This window comes from Panicum virgatum, chromosome 3N (genome assembly GCF_016808335.1).
Source record: "Panicum virgatum strain AP13 chromosome 3N, P.virgatum_v5, whole genome shotgun sequence".
Classification (NCBI taxonomy): Eukaryota; Viridiplantae; Streptophyta; class Magnoliopsida; order Poales; family Poaceae; genus Panicum; species Panicum virgatum.
This window is the reverse complement of record NC_053147.1, coordinates 16,816,389-16,840,854: the sequence shown is the minus strand read 5'-3', so window position 1 is coordinate 16,840,854 and position 24,466 is coordinate 16,816,389. Positions and strand designations below refer to the sequence as shown.

At 41.5% G+C, this 24,466-nt stretch overlaps 1 protein-coding gene across 1 annotated transcript; it reads left to right on the top strand.

Moving 5' to 3' along the window:
- Positions 1-10,811: 10,811 nt before the first annotated feature.
- Positions 10,812-23,680, top strand: LOC120664696 (glutamate synthase 2 [NADH], chloroplastic-like). The gene is made up of 23 exons (XM_039943996.1): positions 10,812-11,045; positions 11,355-11,831; positions 11,964-12,083; positions 12,164-12,277; positions 12,370-12,522; positions 12,612-12,712; positions 13,000-13,096; positions 13,533-13,642; positions 13,764-13,867; positions 14,027-14,206; positions 14,301-14,641; positions 14,747-14,811; positions 14,876-15,345; positions 15,870-16,739; positions 18,258-18,412; positions 18,581-18,742; positions 18,999-20,567; positions 20,700-20,918; positions 21,444-21,718; positions 21,814-22,119; positions 22,349-22,616; positions 22,772-23,026; positions 23,123-23,680. Exons 2-23 carry the CDS (start codon positions 11,442-11,444, stop codon positions 23,384-23,386), a joined length of 6,588 nt encoding a protein of 2,195 aa, XP_039799930.1. The 5' UTR covers positions 10,812-11,045; positions 11,355-11,441; the 3' UTR covers positions 23,387-23,680.
- The last annotated feature ends 786 nt before the right edge of the window (positions 23,681-24,466 follow it).

The window sequence follows — 24,466 nt, the reverse complement described above, 5'->3', positions numbered from 1 at the left end:
TGACTAATGCTATCTGGGCCTGGGTTTATGGGTATGGTGCGGGTGCGGGTCCACCCGCGGATGAAACCCTGAACTCGCACCCGCATTTGCATATTGCGGGTGGATTGACTGACTGGCTGCATCCATAGGTCAAATTTGGGATCCGCATTCACCGAATTCGAAATCCCCAGATATCCGCATCTGCAGATGCAATTGCCATCTGTAACTGAAACGCCGAGCATCTTCTCGCCGGACAAGGAGACGGCGGAGAGCGATGGGAGCTCAGGACCAGCGGAAACCAATTGGCAGCAAGGGACACAACAAGGGGACCACCGTGTCCCTTGGCGGTGGCGATGAGCTGTTTAGCCTCTCCGCTCCCTGCAGCAGCCATTCCCCGTGCTCTTTGATCCTGCCGTGCCCCTTCAACCATCGCTCAGTACCGATCTGCAGTTCCGCATATCAACTGTCGTCTGTCGACGCTTCCAAGCACAACAATGTCAAGAGAGCTCTCTATGCGCGTTTTGATTTGACAAATGAAAACAGGTAAAAACTGACCACGCACACAAGGAAAAACAACCATTCATCGAACAATTCTCCACAAGAAACTTGTTCTCATCACTCTGTGTTCCTCTCATCTACGCCCGGGAAAAGATCTTCAGAGCTCTAGGCTCACCTGCGCGGCTGTACCGAACAGTGAACCGGAGCGTCCATGGATTGTGTCCATTGGAAGCAAGCTATAGCCTATAGCTGCATACGGAGCCCCCGTCGTCCACTGCAAGTCTGAAACAACACATTGCGGATCGAGAGCAGCTGCCGTTTCAGCATCAAGATAATCTGTCCAAAGTTCGAAACCACTGTCCACTGATGATGATGCGCCTGTGGTTGTCTCAGGTTGTGTAACCTCAACCTCAGCCGTCTGACCCACAGTCGTTTGAGATGGTGAGGCGGGCGCCCTTTTCTGCACGTACTCTTTTCTTCGGACACTTTGGAAGATGGCAGCACATGCACATGAAACAAACAGTACTGTGGTAGGTGCTGAAGATATTTTTCAGCAAGTGCTAGATATTGGAGCGGTGAAATAATGCTAGATATTCGGATAACCACTCCAATATCTAGGATTGACCCGATTATCATCCAGCAGTGCCCATGTACTATATACGAAGATAAACATCTCGTTCGTTCAAGGAAAGAAAAAAAAGTAGAGAAACATTTCCACACGTGCGAACACGGCCAACTTTAGTGTGTTATTTATTCACACTATGTTTGTTTGGCTTGTCAGCCAACCAGAACATTTCCACACGTGCAAACACGGCCAACTTTAGTGTGTTATTTATTCACACTGTGTTTGTTTGGCTTGTCAGCCAAACAGCCAGCAGTATTGTTCTCTCATACTAAATCAGCATCTGTCACCAGCTACCAACCAGTCTGCAGTATTGTTCTTTCATAACAAATCAGCACCAGCCACCAATCACAACCAAGCGAACACAACGAGACATTCAACTTTTCAGACGCTCTGGAGTCTGGACCACATATAACTTTTTTGTTTTTGTGTTTAAAAAAACAAAATGTCCTTTTTTTTCTATGGCATACCATCAGGCCGGTCAACTTGCTCTTCTAGATTCTACTAAGATCTAAATCTATTATCTTATTATTTGGTCAACAAACCTCCCTCCACGTTCGCTCTCAAGGCTTAGAAATTCTCACGTTAATCGGAGAAAATAAAAAAAAATAAAAATTACCCACCACTGTCATTATGATAAAAAATAGCCTAAAATACCTCTATGCCTAATTAAAAATCACCCACCAATGCCATTATGAAAAATTAAATATAAAATATCATTTAGCTATGTATCAGTTACAAACATTATGTCATTAATAAAAACTAAAACTAACAACAATCAATAAAAATAAAACAAAAATAAGAATAATTATCGGTAGATCATATTTGAATTTTTTTAACCAACAATAATACATAATTTACGATAATAAACAGGGTGATGTATGGTAAAAAATAGTATAATCTTTAAGTTTAAGTTAGGATACAATAACATGCAAATTTTGAATTTTCAATACTAGCCATTATGATAAAAATTAGGCTAAAATACTCTTATGCCTATTAAAAATCACCCACCAATGCAATTATGAAAAAATAAATATAAAATACCATTTATACCATTCAACTATGTATCAGTTACAAACATATGATATTAATAAAAACTAAAGCTAACAACAATCAATCAAAATAAAATGAAAATAAGAATAATTATAGGTAGATCATATTTGAATTGTTTTAACCAACAATAAGACATAATTTACGATAATGAACAGGGTGATGTATCATAAAAATAGTATAATCTTTAAATAAGGATACAACGACATGTAAATTTTCAATTTTTAATATTAGCCGTGTAAATGCGCGGGCTATACGCCTAGTTAGTCTAAAAAAGGATTCTAAGATCTAAATTGGGACTTTCTTCTACTTGTTGCTGGCTTGCTGCTGCATATGGATCATCCACACAGATATCCAATGCCGATAACGAGATAACATGGAGTCATGGTACGTTACTGGTTACTGGAAATGCAGCCGCCGCGCGCAGAAGTTGATGAGGACATGAAGTACGTATCGCGGCTGGATGCTAGCTTGCTTTGACAGGATCGGGTCCCGTGAATGAACGTTCCCGATCCTGTCCATGTACATCCATCCAGTGAAAGACGAATTACTATATATCCACTCGAAGAAAAGTCAATTTTGCAAAAAACAAAAAAAATTACACCGTATGTGGTTTGCCATACAGCAAGCAAGCGACAAGGAAGAAAGCGATTTTGTAGGGACGCGGCACCAAGCAAAAGCGATCTTGTAGATGCTTTCAACAATCCATCGCACATCGACAACCGTTGACGACCAAAATTGGCACTAGTCGAACAGACCGGTCTGACCGGTCTGGACCATGTAGCCGGTCTGGCAACACCGACCGGTCTGACCGGTGGGTCTGACCGGTCAGACCGGTCTACTTGGAATCCGAGTACAACTCGAACTCTTTGTAGATTTAGATCTGTAATAGAATTTCTTGCGGGATAAGTCCACCCCACCCTATAAATATAAAGGGTCACGGCTGATTAGGGCATCCAATCGATCAAATCAATACAACTTTTATCTTTTTACTTTTCTCTTGCCCTAGCTTTTCCAATCTACTATTTGATGTTCCTCCGTCGTCTCTACGTCGATTGAGGACGTTCTAGGTGGCCTGCCGACTCTAGAACAACCCTATGTGCGCCTGCCCCGACGGGTCTTCCCGGGCTAACGTTCGTAGGTTTCGTCACCGATCTGCCGGCGGCGACCGGTCTGACCGCTCCAAGGGACCGGTCTGACCGGTCTACGCAGGAGGCACTGCAGCGAGCTGGCTCTTCGCGCCGCACGTTCGAGTGCGTTCGTGTGTTGATCCGAAAGGCGTCAACATACTTTTTGGCGACTCCGCTGGGGAAAGAATCAACCGGCTGCCATGGCCGGTAAAATTCCTAAACCTAGCGATGTTGATGCCGCCAACATCCAACGGCCGACTGTTCAGCAACTTTCGGCCGAACAACAGAAGGCTCTTGATGACATCCAGAAGAAGATCAGAGAGGAGAAGGAGAAGGAGATCCAGAAGCTGGAGGAAGAAGCCACGAAGCAGTACATCTCGCACTTCTCCATCGACCGACAAGGGAAGGTCACGACGGATGCCGGCTTCGATGCTTCACAGTTTGAGGTAAATTTCGATGAGAACAAGCAGCCTGTCCTTAATTCTGAAATAGCTAATGCTATAGATGATGCTGTTTCTTCTCATGTGAATAATAAATTGGAATTTATTGGTCAAAATATGCATGATATGTTTGATGACCGTTTTAGCCGAATTGAAATACATCTTGGTATGAAGTCTGTCGGTAATAATGCGTCTACATCTAATACTGATAAGACAATTCGTGGTTCAGCAATTCCAACTAATAATGCTATTGTGACTAATTCGGCTAATCAGTAAAGCCGAATTAATTATAATGCATCACCTCATGCCAATGTACCATATGGGGCAGCAAGTTCATTGCGACATTCCACACCGCCGAACTTTGCTCAACCTAGTAGTACACCGATCACAAATCGATTTAACGCCGATGATGTTGGATCAGGTAGTATCAAAGAGGAGGTGATTAAGATATTTCGGCAAACTTTTGGTATAGAGCCTAAAGCCAAATGCTGATCTTATCAAAGGCCATACCCTGAGAATTACGATTATGTTGCATATCCTCAAGGGTTTAAAATTCCTGAATTTGTTAAATTTACTGGTGATAATAGTAGAACTACATTGGAGCATATAGGTCAATTTATTATACAATGTGGTGAAGCTAGCACTAATGATATTTACAAATTGAGGTTATTTCCTTTGTCTCTATCGGGTGCTGCATTTACATGGTTTATTTCATTGTCACCCAATTCAGTTTTCACTTTTGCTAATTTAGAGCAAAAATTTCAGGATTATTTCTTTAGTGGTGAAACTGAATTGAAATTTTCACATCTCACATAGGTTAAGCAAAAGATACATGAAGGTGTTTCTGAGTATATTAGAAGATTTAGAAATACTAGAAACCGATGTTATAGTTTGACAATTTCTGATAGAGATTTAGCTGATCTAGCTTTTGCTGGTTTACTTGATTTTCATAAAGCAAAGTTAGAGGGACAAGAATTTCTAGATGTTAGTCAAGTCTTACAAAAGGCTCTGGCTAATGAAATCCGAGCTAAAGAAGCTTGAGATTCTCAAAAGTCCAATAAAAAACCTAATTGTCCTGTTTATGTGCTCGGGTGTGATTCCAATTGTTCGGATGATGAAGGTAAAGATGTTTATACCGCTGAATTTATTTGGTCCTCTAATGATAAACCTTGCGTTTGCGGTTCTCTTAAGCCGATTCATAAAGATCGGCAAGAAAGATTTACTTTTGATGTATCCAAATGTGAGAGGATATTTGATGAATTATATAAGAATGAGTACATCAAGATGTCGCATGTCATACCGCCGCTTGAAGAATTAAAGCGGCGAGCTTATTGCAAATTTCATAATACTTTCTCTCATGCGACTAATGATTGCAATGTGCTTCGAAGGCAAATTCAATCGGCTGTTAACGAAGGCCGAATAATTGTTCCACAAATGCAGGTGGATCATAATCATTTCCCTGCACATACACATGTGCTTGAATTGAGTAATCATAAAGTGTTAATTCGGCCAAATCAAGCCGAGTCAACAAAAGGAAAAAATATAATTATTGGTGAAAAAAGGTCTGAGCCTTCGAAATCTCATCAGGAAGCTCCAGCAAAGAAGGTCCTTGAATATTCATCGAAGAATTCAGCGCTCGGGGGGCAAGAACAGAAGAAGGACGCAAGATCTCCTCAGACCGGTCTGACCGGTCTGGAGACCGGTCCGACCGGTCCATCTGGGATTTCTAAAAAAAATTCCAGAAACAACAAAAAGGAGAGGCCAAGTTTCAAGCAAATCTTGGCCAAGTATGAGGAGAAAGGAGCTACTCAGAAACAGAACAAGCGACCAGATCAAGCTAAAGATACAAATCCATCATCGGAGCATCGTGAGCAATCGGCTTCTCATGTTCAAAAAGGTAATAATGCTTTTGTGCCATATTCATTTGGTGGGCCGATTGCTCCATGGTTCTAGTCGTATTATAACTATTACACACCTATGGATTATAGTAGAATATATATGCATCCATATTTTATTCAATATTCTTCTATATATCCAAGTTATGGTGCATCTCAAAGACCGATTGTTGCTAGTAATAATCTGGTAAAAAGCAAATCTGATTGCAGCAAGGAGGGTGAGAAAGACATAAAGCAAGACAACAGGTATTTACAGCCGAGATGGTGCCCTTCAGGCTTGTCTCACACCCAAAAGAGAAGGCTGCAGCGGATGCGCAAGGAGTCTATGGAACAGCAAGTGGAGGTTGTACCAGCAAGGTCGGCGACCATGAAGCAGGTATGGAGGCCTAAGCAAGTTGTTTCGTCATCAGCTTGAAAAAGAAGCAAGATATGGCCGATAGATTTTATCGCCCTTAGAACAAAATATGGCCGATGCATATTTATCATCGTCCTTAGACAATTTTGGTCCAGAGGCTTGTTTTTTTGGCATGCTAGCATCACCAAAAAACAGGGGGGCATATGTTGACGACCAAAATTGGTACTGGTCGAACAGACCGGTCTGACCGGTGCTTTTGAGCGGTCTGACCGGTCTGGACCATGTAGCCGGTCTGGCAACACCAACCGATCTGACCGGTGGGTCTGACCGGTCAGACCGGTCTACCTGGAATCCGAGTACAACTAGAACTCTTTATAGATTTAGATCTGTAATAGGATTTCTTGTGGGATAAGTCCACCCCACCCTATAAATATAAAGGGTCACAGCCGATTAGGGCATCCAATCGATCAAATCAATACAACTTTTATCTTTTTAATTTTTTCTTGCCCTAGCTTTTCCAATCTACTATTTGATGTTCCTCCGTCGTCTCTACGTCGATTGAGGGCGTTCTAGGTGGCCTGCCGACCCTAGAACAACCCTATGTGCGCCTGCCCCGACGGGTCTTCCCGGGCTAACGTTCGTAAGTTTCGTCACCGATCTGCCGGCGGTGACCGGTCTGACCGCTCCAAGAGACCGGTCTAACCGGTCTACGCAGGAGGCACTGCAGCGAGCTGCCTCTTCGCGCCGCACGTTCGAGTGTGTTCGTGTGTTATCCTGAAAGTCGTCAACAACAACCAAAGACATTTATTGGCTTATTAGATATTGGGATTGTACCTACGGTAGGCGGTCAGGCGGATTCTCCAATTAGCTTGCAGCCGGGGTTTAGGTGTGAAAGCACGATGATGAAGGGATCTGGATCGGAGATCACAAGTCACAACGGCGAGCAAGGTTTACTTATATTAATTAATTTAACCTGAAAACCTCATCCTCAAGAAAGATAACTCCATCCTCTTTCTGCCGAGCAGATAATCTTTGCGTAATTTGGCATGAACCATTGTGCACGATCAGATAAAAAAAGATATAGGATTCGTGTGCACAATATAGCTAGTGTCTTGTCTATGTAATTAAATTATTTTAATTGATGTTCCTTGCTGCTGGTTGGTTTGACAATGGTGAGTTGTTTCATTGTTTGATCAGCTACGCGCTCGTCGATCTTTATGTCTTGTACGGACAACTTTAGGTGTAAAATTTGTTCATGTGCTTTCCGATAATTGTTAGGCCATATTTAAGAATTTTCTTGGAACCATATGAGAAATGAACTTCTTTTTTTCAAAAAAGGCAAAAACATTATTGTGTGTGTGTGCCCGATTATATATTTTCCACGGTTTCGGCACCTTGCCGGGCGGAGTTCGAACCCTCACGATGGCGAATTTCTTGGCCGGAGGTGGTGCAGTTTATCTATGCACACACCTTTTTCATGGGTAACAGTATGTACGGGTGGGGCAGGGGTTCAAAAATTTTCTAGACTTGCGTGAGAATATCTTCTTCTGGTAATGCTGTGGGGTAGTCTTCTCCCCCGCAGTCTAGTTTTTTATATATATTTTCCATGGAACCTGTACGATGGTACATGTTCTATCGATGGCTACTGTATTAAATGTTGGTACCCCCCAAGTTGTAATCTTGGTTCACCACTTCATCTTTTTTTTTTGTACATTTCTAAGGACAGTAAAACACTTCATTTCAAAATGCCAGTGATACCACCTAGAAAACAAAGTGTCGTTGATTATGAGATTGCCAGATGTAGGTAGTAGCGAAAGTTGTTTTGACTGACTGTACAAAAATCTAAAAATCATACACATAACTCATTTCACCCACGTCCATTTTTTTATTTCGAAAACTACTTCATTTTTTTATTCTGTATACAATAAAAGAAGCTATGACGATCAAGAAAGTTTCATTCTGACCAAAAATGTTCATATGCTAATTTGACTATGTATATCTGGTTAGGTTATGCAAAAACCATTTCAGTGCTAATTTTGTTGTCTTCCTCGTGGAATATTTAGATCGATGTTAAACTGTTTCCTATTTAGATTGACATGGACCCTTATATGCACGCACCCGCACTAATCCATATGATTACACGCATCACAACCATGCTCCACCCTATGAGCATACCCGGCCGAGTAACTAATCAGTACAGTAGATCTTAAAATTAATGAAATCACCATAGACGACTCACTACCAACGAGTGCATCGCCTACCGCTATGAATGATGCCATTAATTTCTATAACAAATTTAGAAAAATACGTTCAGTGTCAAGTTAAGGAATTTAGGTATGTTTTTTCCACGACAACAAACCTAATTGATTGGAATCTCCATACACAACTGTCATAGGAAAGATAACATGTAACACTAATTACTAATTGAAATCGATAGAAGATTACTCCCTCCGTCCTGAAATGTAGGTCATTCTAGGACTCAAAATTTGTCCTCAAATATAAGGCATTCAAGATGGAAAGTGGACCCAACCATCTTAATTGTGCATCGTTTTTTAGTCTTTCTCAATAGAAAGACGTGCATGCAACCATGTAGAGGAGGTGCATGTGGGGGAGGTGCATTGGCAAGCTACTTTAATTAGCACATATTTAATGGCCCAAATAGAGTTCCAATGCATAATAATTAGGGGTAGAAGAGTCTTTTCTACACAACCATAATCTGTCCTAAAAACTCCAGAATGTCTTACATTTCAGGACAGAGGGAGTATGTTAGTATATGGTCGTCTCTATGGTACATATATGCAGTTGAGATAATAGTATTGATTGGTTCCTCCTTGTAGTTGATGGCTTCCGAAACAACAAGGAGCCCTAGTTTTCTCAGGCAGTGTCTTTGTTTGGTAGTGTAGCATGCACAGCATGATTTCACTAAAACCGTCATATGAAATTAAACTACTTCGTTAACTGATGTTTAATTTGAGAGGTTCTCCCTGCTGCGTAGTGACCTGATTCGATTCTTATTCTGCTTAATTAGCTGCTGACCTGGATATACGAGCAGCACGTAGACGTCAAGATCAACTTGATCTGCAATTTTTTATTACTATATATTCGATGAAACTTCAGAGTTCTCAGCTCACATTTTAAGGTTCCGTTTGGATCCAAGCGCTAACGGATAAAAGTGCTAACTTTAGCACTAGTATATCCAAACAGAAGTGCTAATAGGATGGACTAAAGTTTAGCCAAAACGTCAAAACTTTAGCAAAGTTATGAGTGCTAAGACGAGGTGCTTTAGCACTCAACTTTAGCTCCTTCAAATAAGTCCTAAGTTTTCTAATTATAGGGGAGCAAATAAATTGGTGATCCATATGTGCACCTTCAACCCTTTTTAGTTCAAATATTTGTACTACTTTTCAAAATAAGTTCTCAGTACAAATATTTGAATTAAAGAGGGTTAGAGGTACACTAAGAATCACCAATTTACCTCCTATTTTTAATGGCAAGCATGCATGTCAAGGCCTCAACACGGCCGAACGAATGCTAATCCCTGTCACTTTTTGTCAACTCTTGGTGGTAAGAATGTAAGATACGATTATGCACCTTGGATAAGCCTTGGTCAGCTTCCTAGAAGTTGTACCACGACAAATAAAAAGCAGATTGATCGATGACTTGTTCATGCTGTCAGTATCGAGATCAGCTAGCACGTTAGAACCAATTAACCAGAAGCTCCCAGCTCTTGCCAATCAGCAGAGTGATCGACTGCAAGCCAATTAATAGCTCCAATGGCGCCATAAAAAAAAGTCATCATAAACACAGGTTGCGTCGATCGGCCGATCGTCCGGCCGGTTGGCACTGGTGTCAGTACGGTATGGGTTACAATTCTTCGAAACTATCCAGCGCAACGCACATTGGTTGTTGGGATTAGTCCCATTGGTCATGTGATCTGGATCTTTTGCTGAAAGACCTCGTCAGGATCAGTTGCCACAAAGCTTGTACCCAAAGCAGCTAGCCATGCAAATCCTCGAAGAAACCGATGCGGCCGAACGCCGCGTGTCTGCTCAGCTCAGCTCGACCAGACAGCGGTGACCCGACCACGCGGCTGCGTCTCTAGAGGATTGCGACGGCCGCCGCCGAAAGTGCCCGGACCGAGCGGCGAATGTCGAAAACGGGGGAGAGGACAAGCGGGTCTCGCCTAATTTTGAGCGCGCGGCTTGGCTCCCCGCATTGGCAGCGCCGCCCGCGTCGTCACGGCCGCCGGATGCGACGGCGCCGGCGGGTCCCGCCGCCGTGGTAGTAGGCGTCCCGATGTCCTGGCCTGTTTCGATGCTGCACCCTCCGTACCAAAATAAGTGTATTTTTTTATTGTTTGACCATTTGTTTTATTTAAAAATTTTACGTAAATATTATTTATTTTTTATGACTTATTATATCACTAAATATATTTTAATAATAAATTATTTATTTTATAATTTACATAAAATTTTTGAATAAGATGAATGGTCAAACACGATGTTTGATGGTAAAAAAAATACATTTATTTTAGGATGGAGGGTATACTAGTTTTGCGCCGTGGGCCCTGTCAATAAGCCTAATTCACTGACAGCTTAACAATGACAGCCAATTAGTATCTCACGCATGACTGCTAGTGTAACAATAAGTAGGAGTAAACACCAAAAAGGTATGGAAGAAAACGTAGCTGCCAGCTAAGGATCAAATCAACAAGCGAAGATCCGGAGGTGGAAAATCGAAAAGAAAACGGAAATGCGCCAAAAAAAAACTTTAAAAGATAGGGGTGCAGCGATGGGCGGGCTTCCTATAAATGCTTGCGCGGCTCACCTAGCAGTGTGATCCTGCGAGGTGAAGTGGAGCGAACGAGAGCGGAGCGCCGCCGAGACGAGAGAGCGGAGCGCCGCCGAGACGAGAGAACGGAGCGCCGCCGAGACGAGAGAGCGGCGGGCGTCCCTATCCATCCGCCGCCGCCTCCGTTCCTTCTCCCCGCGCCCCGACACGTTTCTACAACGTTACTGGCGAAGAGTTTCTACACGTTTCTGCTGGCGAAGAGCACGAGCTCCAGCAAAGACTGAGGTATCATTTGCTCTTGATCAAAGCACCGAGCTAGCTTTGCAGTAGGCACGTTTTGATCTCAGTTGTTGCTCCTTTCATCGTTTTCGTTGTTCTGCCACTAGTTTAATATAATTATATCCAGCAAACTCAATTCTGATTTCTCTACCATTTTTTTAAAAAAGAAATTTTCATTGGTTTTATCCATGGCAAGCGAGGAAGCAGCCAACTCCGAGCTTTCTGCAAGCTCATGGCGCCAGCAATTTTTAAAGATTTTTTTAGATAGTTTAGAGGGCCCTTGGAATCTGCAACGTCGTCTGTTGCTGCACGCAGATACGGAGTAAGTAACTACCCACACCTGCGCGGCTGCGAGGAGGCAGCCCGGGCGGCACTCTTCCTCCCTTCCCACAAAGCCGGGCAATGCCCGCGGCGCAGGGCCTCGCTCTCAAGCTCCGCGCGGCCCCGCCAGCGGCGACGGGTCGCAAGCCTCATCGTGACCGGACGACGGTGAGGGCGGCGGCGTATGGCGGGGCGCTGCAGCACCGCCGCTGCGGCGGTTGCATGTCGCTGGACGGCGGGCCGTTTCTTCGCGGCGCGCCGCTCCCCGCGGCCCAGCAGCGCGCGCGGGCCTTGCCGTGGGCTGAGCGAGCGGCGCGGCGCCATGAAAGGGTGGTAGCGTCGGCGGCGGGCGTCAGGTCCATGTCCAAGATACCGGAGAGCAGCATTGGGCTCTACGACCCGTCCTTCGAGCGCGACTCCTGCGGCGTCGGCTTCATCGCCGAGCTCTCCGGCGACCCCAGCCGCAAAACCGTGAGTATTTTTCGCGACTAAGCGCGCGCTGCTTGCCGTTGATTCTTCCGTGCCGAAGTTTTCTGATGTTCAGTGTCGTGTGTGTCCATTCCATGTCTGAGTTGTTTGTCACGGCTCTTGTTTGAACTGTAGATCGACGATGCCATCGAGATGCTCGAGAGAATGTCCCACCGTGGCGCCTGTGGCTGCGAGAAGAACACTGGGGATGGTGCCGGCATCCTTGTTGCACTACCGCATGCCTTTTTCAGCGAGGCAAGTTTAGTTGAAGCTGTTACGTGAGAGAAGAGCTTTCTGCGGTTGAGGGATTCACTTTGGGTGTGATGTTATTGCAGGTAACCAAGGACGCCGGTTTTGAGCTTCCACCGCTAGGTGAGTACGCCGTAGGGATGTTATTCATGCCCACAGATGAGAAGCGCCGTGAGAAGAGCAAGCTTGTGTTCCATGAGGTTTGTCTAATGAAAGAGCAGAACGAAAAAAAAAAAGAATCTGATTGCAATGGAATCCATGCTCATTTTTGTCTTGTATGTTTGGAATGCAGATAGCGGAGTCACTGGGACATGATGTTTTTGGGTGGCGTCAGGTTCCCACTGACAACTCGGACTTGGGCGAATTAGCACTCGACACTGAACCAGTGATTGAACAAGTGTTTGTATCCAAGAGCACATACTCCAAGGCTGATTTTGAGCAGCAGGTCATTTGATGGGCTATCAAATTTTAACCTATAGATTTCAAATACGGTAGACATTGTTCCTTAACTTCCTTTTGCAATCGCAACTGCAGATGTACATCCTACGTAGACTCTCGATCAAGTCCATCCGTGAAGCTTTAGGTCTCCAGCGTGGAGGAACAAAGGATTTCTATATGTGCTCACTATCTTCAAGGTTCTTCTTACCACCCTATTCATGTTTTGGATTTTCATTTCTAAAAGCTGAAATGATCAAGGTTTCAGTTACATCCTATTTTCTTGCGTTGTTGGGTAGTATTTGACATTCTGTAATGATATGAATCAGAACAAACATGTTTCAAAATTTTTTACCTTGAAAATAAGGAATAGGAGATGGCATATGAATAATGATTTCTTTCTGACGTGAGCTCCTCTCAAGTCTGTTTATTTCACGTCTTCCATTTATCTATGAACATCTATTTTCTGAAATTGATTACTTCACAGGACTGTAGTTTACAAGGGTCAGCTGAAGCCGACTCAACTGAAGGGGTACTTCTTTGCTGACTTATGTGACCGAAGCTTCACAAGTTACATGGCTCTGGTAAATACATAACCTCATTGATCTTATTCAAATGAAAAGAAAAAAAAAACATAACACAGTCAGGAGATTTGAACCGCCAGTAACAAAGTGGTAGGGCAAAAAATGCTTCCAAGCATGCACACATTGAATTGCCTTTTCTTTCATTGTTCCATGCACTTGCTGTTTCAGTACTGGTTCATGTTGCCGTCCGCGCGGAACTACTAGAATCTGCATAACTGGATACCCAATAATCATTGTGATTCTTCAGGACATATCCTTGAATTAGGTAGTGTAAGGAAATTGTGTTATATATGAAGTACCATAGGGTTCTTTGAACTGTTTAGGAACTAACATTTCCTTCTTGGTGATGCTGACAATTCATTTGAGATTATACTTCATATTGTATAGATGAAAAAAGATGAGCAGGGTATGATTTAAAGGTCTTGTGTGCAAACAGGTGCACTCAAGATTCTCTACGAACACCTTCCCCAGCTGGGATCGTGCACAGCCAATGCGTGTTTTGGGACATAATGGCGAGATCAATACCCTTAGAGGGAACAAGAACTGGTAAACTTACGAAGGCTTATTTTTTCCTAATTTACTCATCTTGTAAGCAATGATTTCCACGTGATAGAGGAATGGATTTCACTATTCTTGATTGCAATGTGGTATATTTCGTGTTTCATAGGATGAAAGCGCGTGAAGGCCTTTTGAAGTGCAAGGAACTTGGTCTATCAAGGGATGAAATGTCAAAACTTCTGCCTATAGTGGATGCTACCTCTTCAGATTCAGGTTCCTTTTTTGAGCTATAATGCCGATATTAGCTCTGTGTTTCTGAGACAAACTGTGTGTATGTGGTACTGTATATGACATTGACATTTTACTTGGCAAACTAAACCATATTTGTTTTGTTAAAGGCATTGATTGAGTGAAGAATGGTTATGAATCCAGGTGCATTTGATAATGTTCTCGAGCTCCTCATACGATCTGGAAGAAGCTTGCCAGAGGCTGTGATGATGATGATCCCCGAGGCATGGCACAATGATATAAACATGGACCCTGAGAGAAAAGCCTTATATGAATATTTTTCAGCCCTTATGGAGCCTTGGGACGGACCAGCTCTAGTATCATGTAAAAAATATGAAAACATTAAACTTCCTCCTCAATTTTTTTCTTATGAGCTCTGATGGATGACTTCATTTGTGTTGACCTGGTTTTCTCACAGTCACTGATGGTCGTTATCTTGGTGCTACCCTGGATCGTAATGGCTTGAGGCCGGGCCGTTTTTATGTGACATACAGTGGCCGCGTGATCATGGCTAGCGAAGTTGGTGTGGTTGATATCCCAAATGAGGATGTGATGAGAAAGGGCAGGCTAAACCCTGGTATGATGCTTTTAGTTGATTTTGAGAACCACTGCATCGTGGATGATGATGCACTGAAGAAACAGTACTCCAGAGCACACCCGTATGGGGAGTGGCTGAACAGACAAAAGATAGAACTTGTGGATGTAATAGACTCTGTACCTGAAACTGAGAGAATTGGTCCTAGGATTGGTGCGCTTCCAGTAAGTCCATAATTTTTTTAGCTTTCACGTACTTTGTAGGCTAGGAGTTGTTGCTAAAAACAGCAAGATGAACTAATTTATGGCTTCTTCTATGCTTTGGTGCAGCAAAAGAATGAGAACAAGGAAGCTGTTGGTATCCATGGAATTTTGGTTCCACTAAAAGCCTTTGGGTAAGCAAAATTTCAACCTTAGCATTTTATATTTTTTAACACATAACCAGTTGATTGGCTTCAGGTATACATTAGAAACCCTGGAAATGCTGTTGCTCCCGATGGCCAAAAGTGGAGTAGAAGCTCTAGGATCTATGGGAAATGACACCCCCCTTGCCGTGATGTCAAATAGAGAGAAGCTGACCTATGACTACTTCAAGCAGATGTTTGCTCAGGTTACTAATCCACCAATTGATCCAATTAGAGAAAAAATTGTCACGTCCATGGAGTGTATGATTGGTCCAGAAGGTGATTTATCTGAAACAACAGAACATCAGTGCCATCGCCTGAAACTTGAAGGTCCTTTACTGCATATCGATGAAATGGAAGCTATTAAAAAGATGAACTTTCGTGGTTGGCGCAGCAAGGTGCTTGACATAACTTATCCCAAAAAGTATGGCAGGAAGGGTTTAGAACAGACTTTGGATAAACTTTGTGCTCAAGCGTGTGAAGCTATTCATGAGGGATACACTATTTTAGTTCTCTCTGACAGAGGTCAGTGCAGTTCATAATACAGAAGCACTCTCCACTCAGCCCGCATAAATTAAATGGCCCATGTGATCTAGAGTTATCTTTGTCTGCGTCAATATTTCCAGGAGTAGCATATACTTAATAGCAACTGCTCAGAGATCTATTTATTTGCATAACTGTAGCATATCATATTATTAATTATTTTTTCTTTTGGAAAAAAGTTTATCAGTAAATTTAACTTTCTCCTGTTACTTTTCATCACAGCATGTAAAAACCGATAACATTTTAAATTTGTTCCTTACACTACATTGATTTTAATTCTACTATGTCATTTTGGGACCAAGGACCAGAACTGCCCCATTCCAGTAGAAAACTAGATTTATCTCTATATCTATGGTCTGCTTTCATCTTTCCCAGCTATACCTGCAACACACTTAATTCACATGATGCGTGCTTATGCATTTTAATTCTTGATTTTGTAAAATTACTTGTTCCATACTCTGTAGCATTTGGAGGTTTAACATGTCAGATTTCAAATAAAAATACAGGTTTCTCTCCGCACCGTGTACCTGTCAGTCCCCTACTGGCAGTTGGAGCTGTTCATCAGCATCTTGTATCAAATCTTGAGAGGACACGCATAGGTTTGCTTGTTGATTCTGCTGAACCTCGTGAAGTACACCATTTCTGTACCCTTATCGGGTTTGGTGCAGATGCCATATGCCCTTATTTGGCTATAGAAGCCATATGGCGGTTACAGATTGATGGGAAGATAGCTCCTAAAGATGATGGGCAGCCGTATCCACAAGAAGAACTCATTAACAAGTATTTCTACGCTTCTAACTATGGAATAATGAAGGTTCTTGCAAAGATGGGGATATCCACCCTGGCCTCGTACAAAGGTGCTCAGATTTTTGAGGCCCTTGGTCTTGCTTCAGAAGTGTCCAGCAAGTGTTTTGAAGGCACCCCTAATAGAGTGGAGGGTGCGACATTTGAAATGCTTGCACAAGATGCACTTGATCTCCATGAGTTGGCGTTCCCATCAAGAACTTTACCACCTGGAAGTGCAGAAGAAAACGCTATTCCCAACCCTGGGGATTACCACTGGAAGAATGGTGGAGAAGTACACCTTAACGATCCGTTTTCAATTGCAAAATTACAAGAAGCAGCTAGACTTGACAGCAGGGAAGCATACAAAGAATATTCTAGACGTACTCAGGAGCTGAATAAGTCCTGTACTCTGCGTGGTATGCTCAAGTTTAGAGAAATTCCAGTCAGGATTCCCTTGGACGAGGTTGAACCTGCAAGTGAGATAGTGAAGCGATTTTGTACTGGAGCAATGAGTTATGGATCCATTTCCTGGGAAGCTCACACAACCCTAGCCAAGGCTATGAACATTATGAGAGGAAAATCTAATACAGGTATTTCACACCATAGATGAGAATACCCTTAGTATTTTTATGAATGCCATATATTTTTAGGGAAAATTGATCTTCTTAAATGGCAAGTAAACTACGTATTGCATATTTGCTTACTTCAGTTCTGAACCTATGTTCTATTATTCTTATTCCTTTGATGTCGACTACTAAAAACAACTCGCTCTGTTTGATTCTTGTAACCCACTTTACCTGAGATCAATGTAGCTTTGCTTACATAAATTTCCAAACGGTTTTCACCTGAGAACTTGTAATAATAGTACTTTCTGATGGGGTCCCAATTAAGAGTAAGAAACTAAGAAGTCAAATGCACTAAATTTTACAGTAGCTATACTGCTCAAGAGGCAGGAACACGTTTAGATTGGAAGAACCCAAATTATAATTTTGGTAGCTCAATCAACTTTGGGTGGACTGGGTTAAGGAGGACTAACTTTAGTACCACTAGATATTAGGGGCATAATAGTAGAATAGAATGGGTCTCTAGAGAAAATAGAGTTGGCTTTTGATGCTTGTGTGGTGTGACTCGTCTAGATTTGATATAATGGGCTGCATTTTAGTTCCCATTTATTATATTCCTTCCAAATGTGTTACATTTAGAGTAATACTCCTTCGTTTTCTTTTTGTAAGGTGCACACTGTACCCAAGATTCAAATCCTTTAATGTTTTACCAACACTTAGTCTAAGAATCTATATGTAGTACCATACGAATTTTGCATCATTTTTAATTCATATTTGAAAACACTTGCATATGATTTCAATTTCATAGTCATGAATATTATAATATATAAGATATTGACGGCCAAAGTGTGGCATTGGAGACCACACTAGGTCAAACCACACCTTTCAAGAAGAAAAAGGAGGGAGTACGCCTTTCTATGTCACTAAGGATGGATTCGGATGTCTATTCGAATCTCAGATTTTTGGTCATTTTTCTTCGATTATGGACAAATAAGATATAGAATTTACTATGTAAATTCATAGCCTTGTATTTAACATTGATCTTGTAAAGATTCATAAAAACTAAACCTCAAATTTATTATATATATTCTCAAATAATAGATATAAAAATTAGAATACGGATCGGATACGGATACGAATTTTTTTTCACCTTTTTAATTGTAGGGAGCAAATAATACATAAAAAAATTTATACAAATTTTTATTTCTTATGTGTAATAATATGCTTGATAATATAAAAAAAATTAGCATAAAATTTTAAGTATATCTATTTTAAAATATCAAATTTATTCTAAGAATTCGGATATTTAGATCCATCCCTATATGTCACATGCCCTTTGAACCCCAGCATGTATATCAAAGTTTTTCTTGACTTTTGTTCATAGCATTCTTATATTTTATGACATTTAAATTCATTCTTGCAACTGTGCATATTGTATTTTATTCATGATTTGCTTGTCAATGCTATTTTGTTCAATTATAAATTTCTACTGTAGTTACTAACTAGTTCCATATCATATGCTAACTGGGATGTATATATATGAAGGCGAGGGAGGGGAACAACCATCTCGCATGGAGCCTCTTGCTGATGGTTCGATGAATCCAATGATGAGTGCAATCAAACAGGTTGCAAGTGGAAGATTTGGAGTTTCTATCTATTATCTGACAAATTCTATAGAGCTTCAGATAAAAATGGCTCAGGTATATAGCTATATTAGCTTACAACTATTACAACTTTTGCAACATTATGTGTACAATGTTGACTCAAAAGTACTTGATCCTACAATATATGCTCGATCTGCTGTGTCATAATACTATAGCTATTCATCATGTTTGATAGTTTTATATCTTTCACTTCTAATTGTACAGGGTGCTAAACCTGGTGAAGGTGGTGAACTCCCAGGACACAAGGTTATCGGTGACATTGCAGTTACAAGACATTCTACAGCTGGGGTGGGACTCATTAGCCCACCTCCTCATCATGATATATATTCCATTGAAGATCTTGCACAACTGATCTATGACCTTAAGGTATGCTCTCATGATGATTTTCCAGTAGTCCTCCTAAATATGCTTATGACTCGTGATGATTTTCCAGTAATCCTGCTATATATATGCTCATGACTCTTAAAGAGAATATTGTTAATACCACTTAGTATAAGTATCCAGACTTCTATGTCTGCATTACTTTCTTCATGGATTGCTATTTGTAGTTGAAATAGCAGTTGCCAGCATATGTTCTTCCTAAAAAATGTTCCTTATGTTATGGTTGTCCATTCTTCTGTAGAATTCAAACCCAGGGGCCAGAATCAGTGTCAAACTAGTCTCTGAGGCTGGTGTAGGAGTTGTCGCTAGTGGTGTTGTGAAAGGACATGCAGACCATGTTCTTATCTCTGGACATGATGGAGGCACGGGAGCTTCTAGATGGACAGGAATTAAAAATGCTGGACTTCCTTGGGAGCTTGGATTAGCTGAGACACATCAGACTCTAGTGGCAAATGGGCTTCGTGGGCGAGTTGTTCTTCAGACAGATGGACAATTGAAAGTTGGTAGAGATGTTGTCATTGCTTGTTTACTTGGGGCCGAGGAATTTGGATTTAGCACAGCCCCACTAATTGTACTTGGTTGCATTATGATGAGGAAGTGTCATACTAACACTTGTCCAGTTGGTATTGCTACACAAGATCCAGTGCTCAGAGAAAAGTTTGCAGGAAAGCCAGAGCATATCATAAACTTCTTCTTCATGCTTGCCGAGGAGGTACGAGAAATCATGTCTCAGCTTGGTTTCCACACCGTGAATGAAATGGTTGGGCGATCAGATATGCTTGAGGTTGATTTAGATGTACTGAAAGGCAATGAGAAACTTCAGAACATTGATCTCTCACTGATTCTGAAACCAGCTGCTGAGATTAGCACTGAGGCTGTTCAATATTGCGTTGAGAAACAAGATCATGGCCTTGATATGGCATTAGATAACAAACTCATAGCCTCCTCAAGAGCTGCCCTTGAAAAAGGCTTCCGTGTTTTCATTGAGACACCAGTCAGAAACACTAATCGAGCTGTTGGCACCATGCTCAGCCATGAAGTGACAAAGCTGTATCGTATGGCTGGACTGCCTCCAGATACCATCCATGTTAAACTCAATGGGAGTGCTGGCCAAAGTTTTGGTGCTTTTCTTTGTCCTGGAATCACTCTCGAGCTTGAAGGAGACAGCAATGATTATGTTGGTAAAGGATTATCTGGCGGGAAGATTGTTGTGTACCCACCCAGAAACAGTCAATTTGTCCCGCAGGAAAATATTGTCATTGGCAATGTGGCTCTATATGGTTCTACCAAGGGAGAAGCATATTTTAATGGTATGGCAGCAGAAAGGTTTTGTGTCCGCAATTCAGGTGCTCAAGCAGTAGTTGAAGGAATCGGCGATCATGGATGTGAGTACATGACAGGAGGCACTGTTGTTATTCTGGGAAAAACTGGTAGAAACTTTGCTGCTGGCATGAGTGGGGGTATTGCTTATGTTTATGATGTGGACGGGATGTTCAGTACACGTTGCAATCGTGAGTTAGTTGACCTGTATAGTGTAGTCGAAGAGGATGACATTATAACACTGAGGATGATGATAGAACAGCATCGACTCAACACAGGAAGTGTTTTGGCCAAAGATATACTCTCTAATTTTGAGGATATTCTTCCAAAATTTGTAAAGGTATTTCCAAGAGATTACAAGCGGGTTTTAGAAAATATGAAGGTTGAAAAGGTTGTCAAAGAAGCAGAGCAAAAGGTGAGAAAAGCAGGGTTGGGTAAGAAGGCAGGTGAAGTGATTAAGGCTCCAAACGGCATTTCAGTAATTACGAAGGTAGATATGGTTTAAATGGAAATTATTGTAATATCTAAATTATTGGGAGTTAATGTTATCCTTCTCAAAAATATTATTTGTCTTCCTTGTGAATGGTTTCTGGGTATCACTTCTGATCATTTTGGTATGCAGAAAATGAAGGACAAAAAGTCACCTAGCCGACCAACACAAGTTTCCAATGCTGAAAAACCTCGAGGTTTTGTAACATATGAGAGAGAGGGGATTTCTTATAGAGATGTAACTGAACGTGTTGAGGATTGGAATGAAGTTACAAATGGATTGGTTCCTGGGTCACTACTAAACACACAATCTGCTCGGTGCATGAGCTGTAGCACTCCTTTCTGTCATCAGGTGCCACCGAAAATTCCGCGCTCTGTTTAAATTTGCCACTTTGAAAAATATATGGATGTAATCTATTATCATGATTTTGTTGACATCATATCAGAATAGCAGGAACCACAACTAAAAGTTTTGTCAGAATCTGTTTTTCAACATCTTTTGCAAAAATGGAAATATTATGACACAACATCACAAGAGTGATGTATAAGTTATCATTTGTAACAGGCAGTTGGTTTTCTTAACAGCATCTTTATATACACGCCCTTTGTTGTCAAATTATAAAGATCTTAATGTTCTTATTATCTACACTGATATAAAGAGCCGGTAATATTCTTTTAGTTTATCTACACAAGTTTGTGTACATATAATAAATCTTGCCAACCAATCATCGACATCAAACAGTCAAGATCCATTCGGTTTCCTGCCAGTAAGTGCCTAGTAGTTATTAGTTACCATCCCTAGTGAAACTCACGCCTCTTAAAAATGTTAAGCTTTTGTGGTATATTTTTATTTATTTATTGGTTAAAAATTGCGCAGGAAAATTTTGGCGCCGGCTGTCCTCTTGGAAATAAGATTCCTGAATTCAATGAATTAGTTTATCAGAACAGATGGCATGAAGCCTTGTACCGCCTACTTGAGACCAACAACTTCCCTGAGTTCACTGGTCGAGTTTGCCCTGCTCCTTGTGAGGGCTCTTGCGTGCTTGGTATTATAGAGAATCCAGTATCTATAAAAAGCATAGAGTGTGCCATCATAGACAAAGGCTTCAAAGAAGGGTGGATGGTACCACGCCCTCCACTTCAGAGAACAGGGTATGCTTTTGTTGCCATCTTTTCGCCTATCTAGGTACTGCATGATTCAAAGCATGTTATAAAGTTACATCTAAACTATTTAATTTAATCTGCAGAAAGAGAGTTGCTATTGTTGGAAGCGGCCCAGCTGGTTTAGCTGCTGCAGATCAACTGAACAAGATGGGCCATCTTGTAACTGTGTTTGAACGTGCAGACCGCATTGGAGGCCTGATGATGTATGGGGTTCCAAACATGAAAGCTGACAAAGTTGGCATCGTTGAGCGCCGTGTAAAATTAATGGCTGAGGAGGGGATTACATTCGTTGTTAATGCCTATGTTGGAACTGATCCTCGGTACTCTATTGAGCGGCTCCGATCAGAAAGTGATGCAGTAATTTTGGCTTGTGGAGCTACAAGGCCAAGGTGATTCAATAAACACTTCAAAATGCTGGAGTTAAACTTATTTGACTGAAGTCATCCCTAGCACCAATAAAAAGTCTAAACTATGTGGTTATGTTGGTCACATCTTTTAATTATTTTTTTGAACGAAATTTTTTTTTGAACGAAACATCTTTTAATTATAGTTATTGAATTTATATGTATACTCTGTATTTGAGAATTTGCTAATATCCAGAGCATTATCCTTGAGCAGAGATCTCCGTATTCCTGGACGTGAACTGTCAGGAATCCATTTTGCTATGGATTTTCTTCATTCCAATACCAAAAGTTTGCTTGACAGCAACTTAAAGGATGGTAACTACATATCAGCTAGAGGGAGAAAGGTGGTTGTAATTGGAGGTGGAGACACAGGCACAGATTGTATTGGGACATCCATTAGGCATCGTTGCAGCAACCTTGTAAATCTTGAACTTCTACCAGAACCACCAAGAGAGAGGGCTCCTGACAATCCGTGGCCACAGGTTAGTACTCAAATCGTGAAAAGTGATAACATCTTTATTTACACAAATGTATGACTTGCAAGCAACCCGTTTTCATCTGTGCCATTTCTTGAATTCCATTAGCATCATTATGCTGCGATTCATTCTCATTATGGTGCTTCTATGATTGCATTTAGTACCCGAGGATCTTCCGAATTGATTATGGGCACCAAGAAGCAGCTAGCAAGTTCGGAAAAGATCCAAGAAATTACCAAATCCTCACCAAACGTTTTATCGGAGACAAAAATGGAAAAGTGACAGCCCTTGAGGTAGTACGTGTTGAATGGGGCAAAGTGAATGGAAGATTTCAATTCAAGGAAATTGAAGGTTCACAAGAAATAATCGAGGCAGATCTTGTCCTCTTAGCTATGGGATTCTTGGGTCCTGAAACGGTTAGTTTCCAAACCTATTTCCCTAAAAGTTTAGTGCGATACTAGCAGATATTTGATTTTGGATCAACTAACTAAATAGCGCCTATCTTTCTGCAGGATATTGCCAAGAAACTGGGTTTAGACCAAGACGAGCGATCAAACTTCAAGGCTCAGTTTGGAAACTTTGCAACAAATGTGGAGGGCGTGTTTGCTGCTGGAGACTGCAGGCGTGGGCAATCACTAGTTGTTTGGGCAATTTCAGAGGGGAGGGAAGCTGCTGCAGCTGTTGACAAGTACCTGTCAAGAGAGAAAATGAATGCTGCTGAGGACGTTGCTGCCCCAAGTCCAAGTGAAGGTCTGGTGCAACCCGTCACGGCATAAGCAAAAAAGGCGTTTCTGTAACTTTCTGTAGATATGTGTTTCCATTTCTGTGCTGAGAAAACAAACTGCGTTTTTAGATGTAAAAACGATAAAGAAAGGGCTTGTTTAGCATAGAGAAACGAGGACCGTGTGTTATGTATTAGGTATTAGGTTGACAGAAGTAGGAAATTCTTTTGGGTGCATATATGCTCTTTCCTGTTTCTTCTTGTGAAAAAATACCGTGTTTGTAGGTGTATATCTTATTGATGCAAAAACTGTTAACAATTGTTTATGAACTTTAGCTCTCTTTGTTTCTGATTTTCTGTTCACGGGTGCATGTATAGAACTGATACCACTACACGAAAAAGTGTGGTGTATTTGAAATTTGTGATCATTATTCATTAATAAGAGAGGTGTGTGTGTGTGTGTGTGTGTGTGTGTGTGTGTGTGTGTGTGTGTGTGTGTGTGTGTGTGTGTGTGTGTGTGTCAGTTCAATGAATAGTCTATTGGCTCTGCAAGTGTAACCTAGTCCTATGATGTGTTGCTAGACTGCTACCTATGCTTTGATGTGTTCCTAAATTACACCATCTCCGCATGACATGGTCGGGTGGTGCTTAACTGTTTTTGTGCTTTGTATGATTTGGATCAAAGTCATGCACCATTAGTCTAGAGATGATGTGTCGCTGTCATCTGGTATCATTAGATAGCAATGCCTGCTCTGGCGTCCAAGTCTTGTTTTGACGACAGATACTTCGACAGGAATACCCTCTAAACTAGCAGTACCGTAATAAGAATAGCACTATCCATTCTTGAATCTTGATCGAGTTTACACTTCCTGCTTGACCAGTGCTATTTCTTGCGAGGCTATATCTATATGCATAGCTGTTCTTCGTCGGAGACTGACATTTTCGGCGAATGATGAGAGGAATTTACAAACAACACGTAGCCAGGTTGACCCTTGAACGGTGAAGAATATTGAGCCCCGTCAGCTTTTCATACTACGCTATCTTATAGACAACTGCAACATGTGAGACCTCAAACCAAATAGGGATTAGTTTAGTTCTGTTCTGTTTGACAAACTACTTGAAACCCTCGATTAGC

Excerpts from the sequence above, each read along its gene's own strand:
- LOC120664696 (XM_039943996.1), top strand. The coding sequence starts at position 11,442 with ATGCCCGCGGCGCAGGGCCTCGCTCTCAAGCTCCGCGCGGCCCCGCCA. Across the intron at positions 16,740-18,257 it reads GAGAGGAAAATCTAATACAG|GCGAGGGAGGGGAACAACCA; the intron begins GTATTTCACACC and ends ATATATATGAAG. Across the intron at positions 18,743-18,998 it reads AACTGATCTATGACCTTAAG|AATTCAAACCCAGGGGCCAG; the intron begins GTATGCTCTCAT and ends ATTCTTCTGTAG.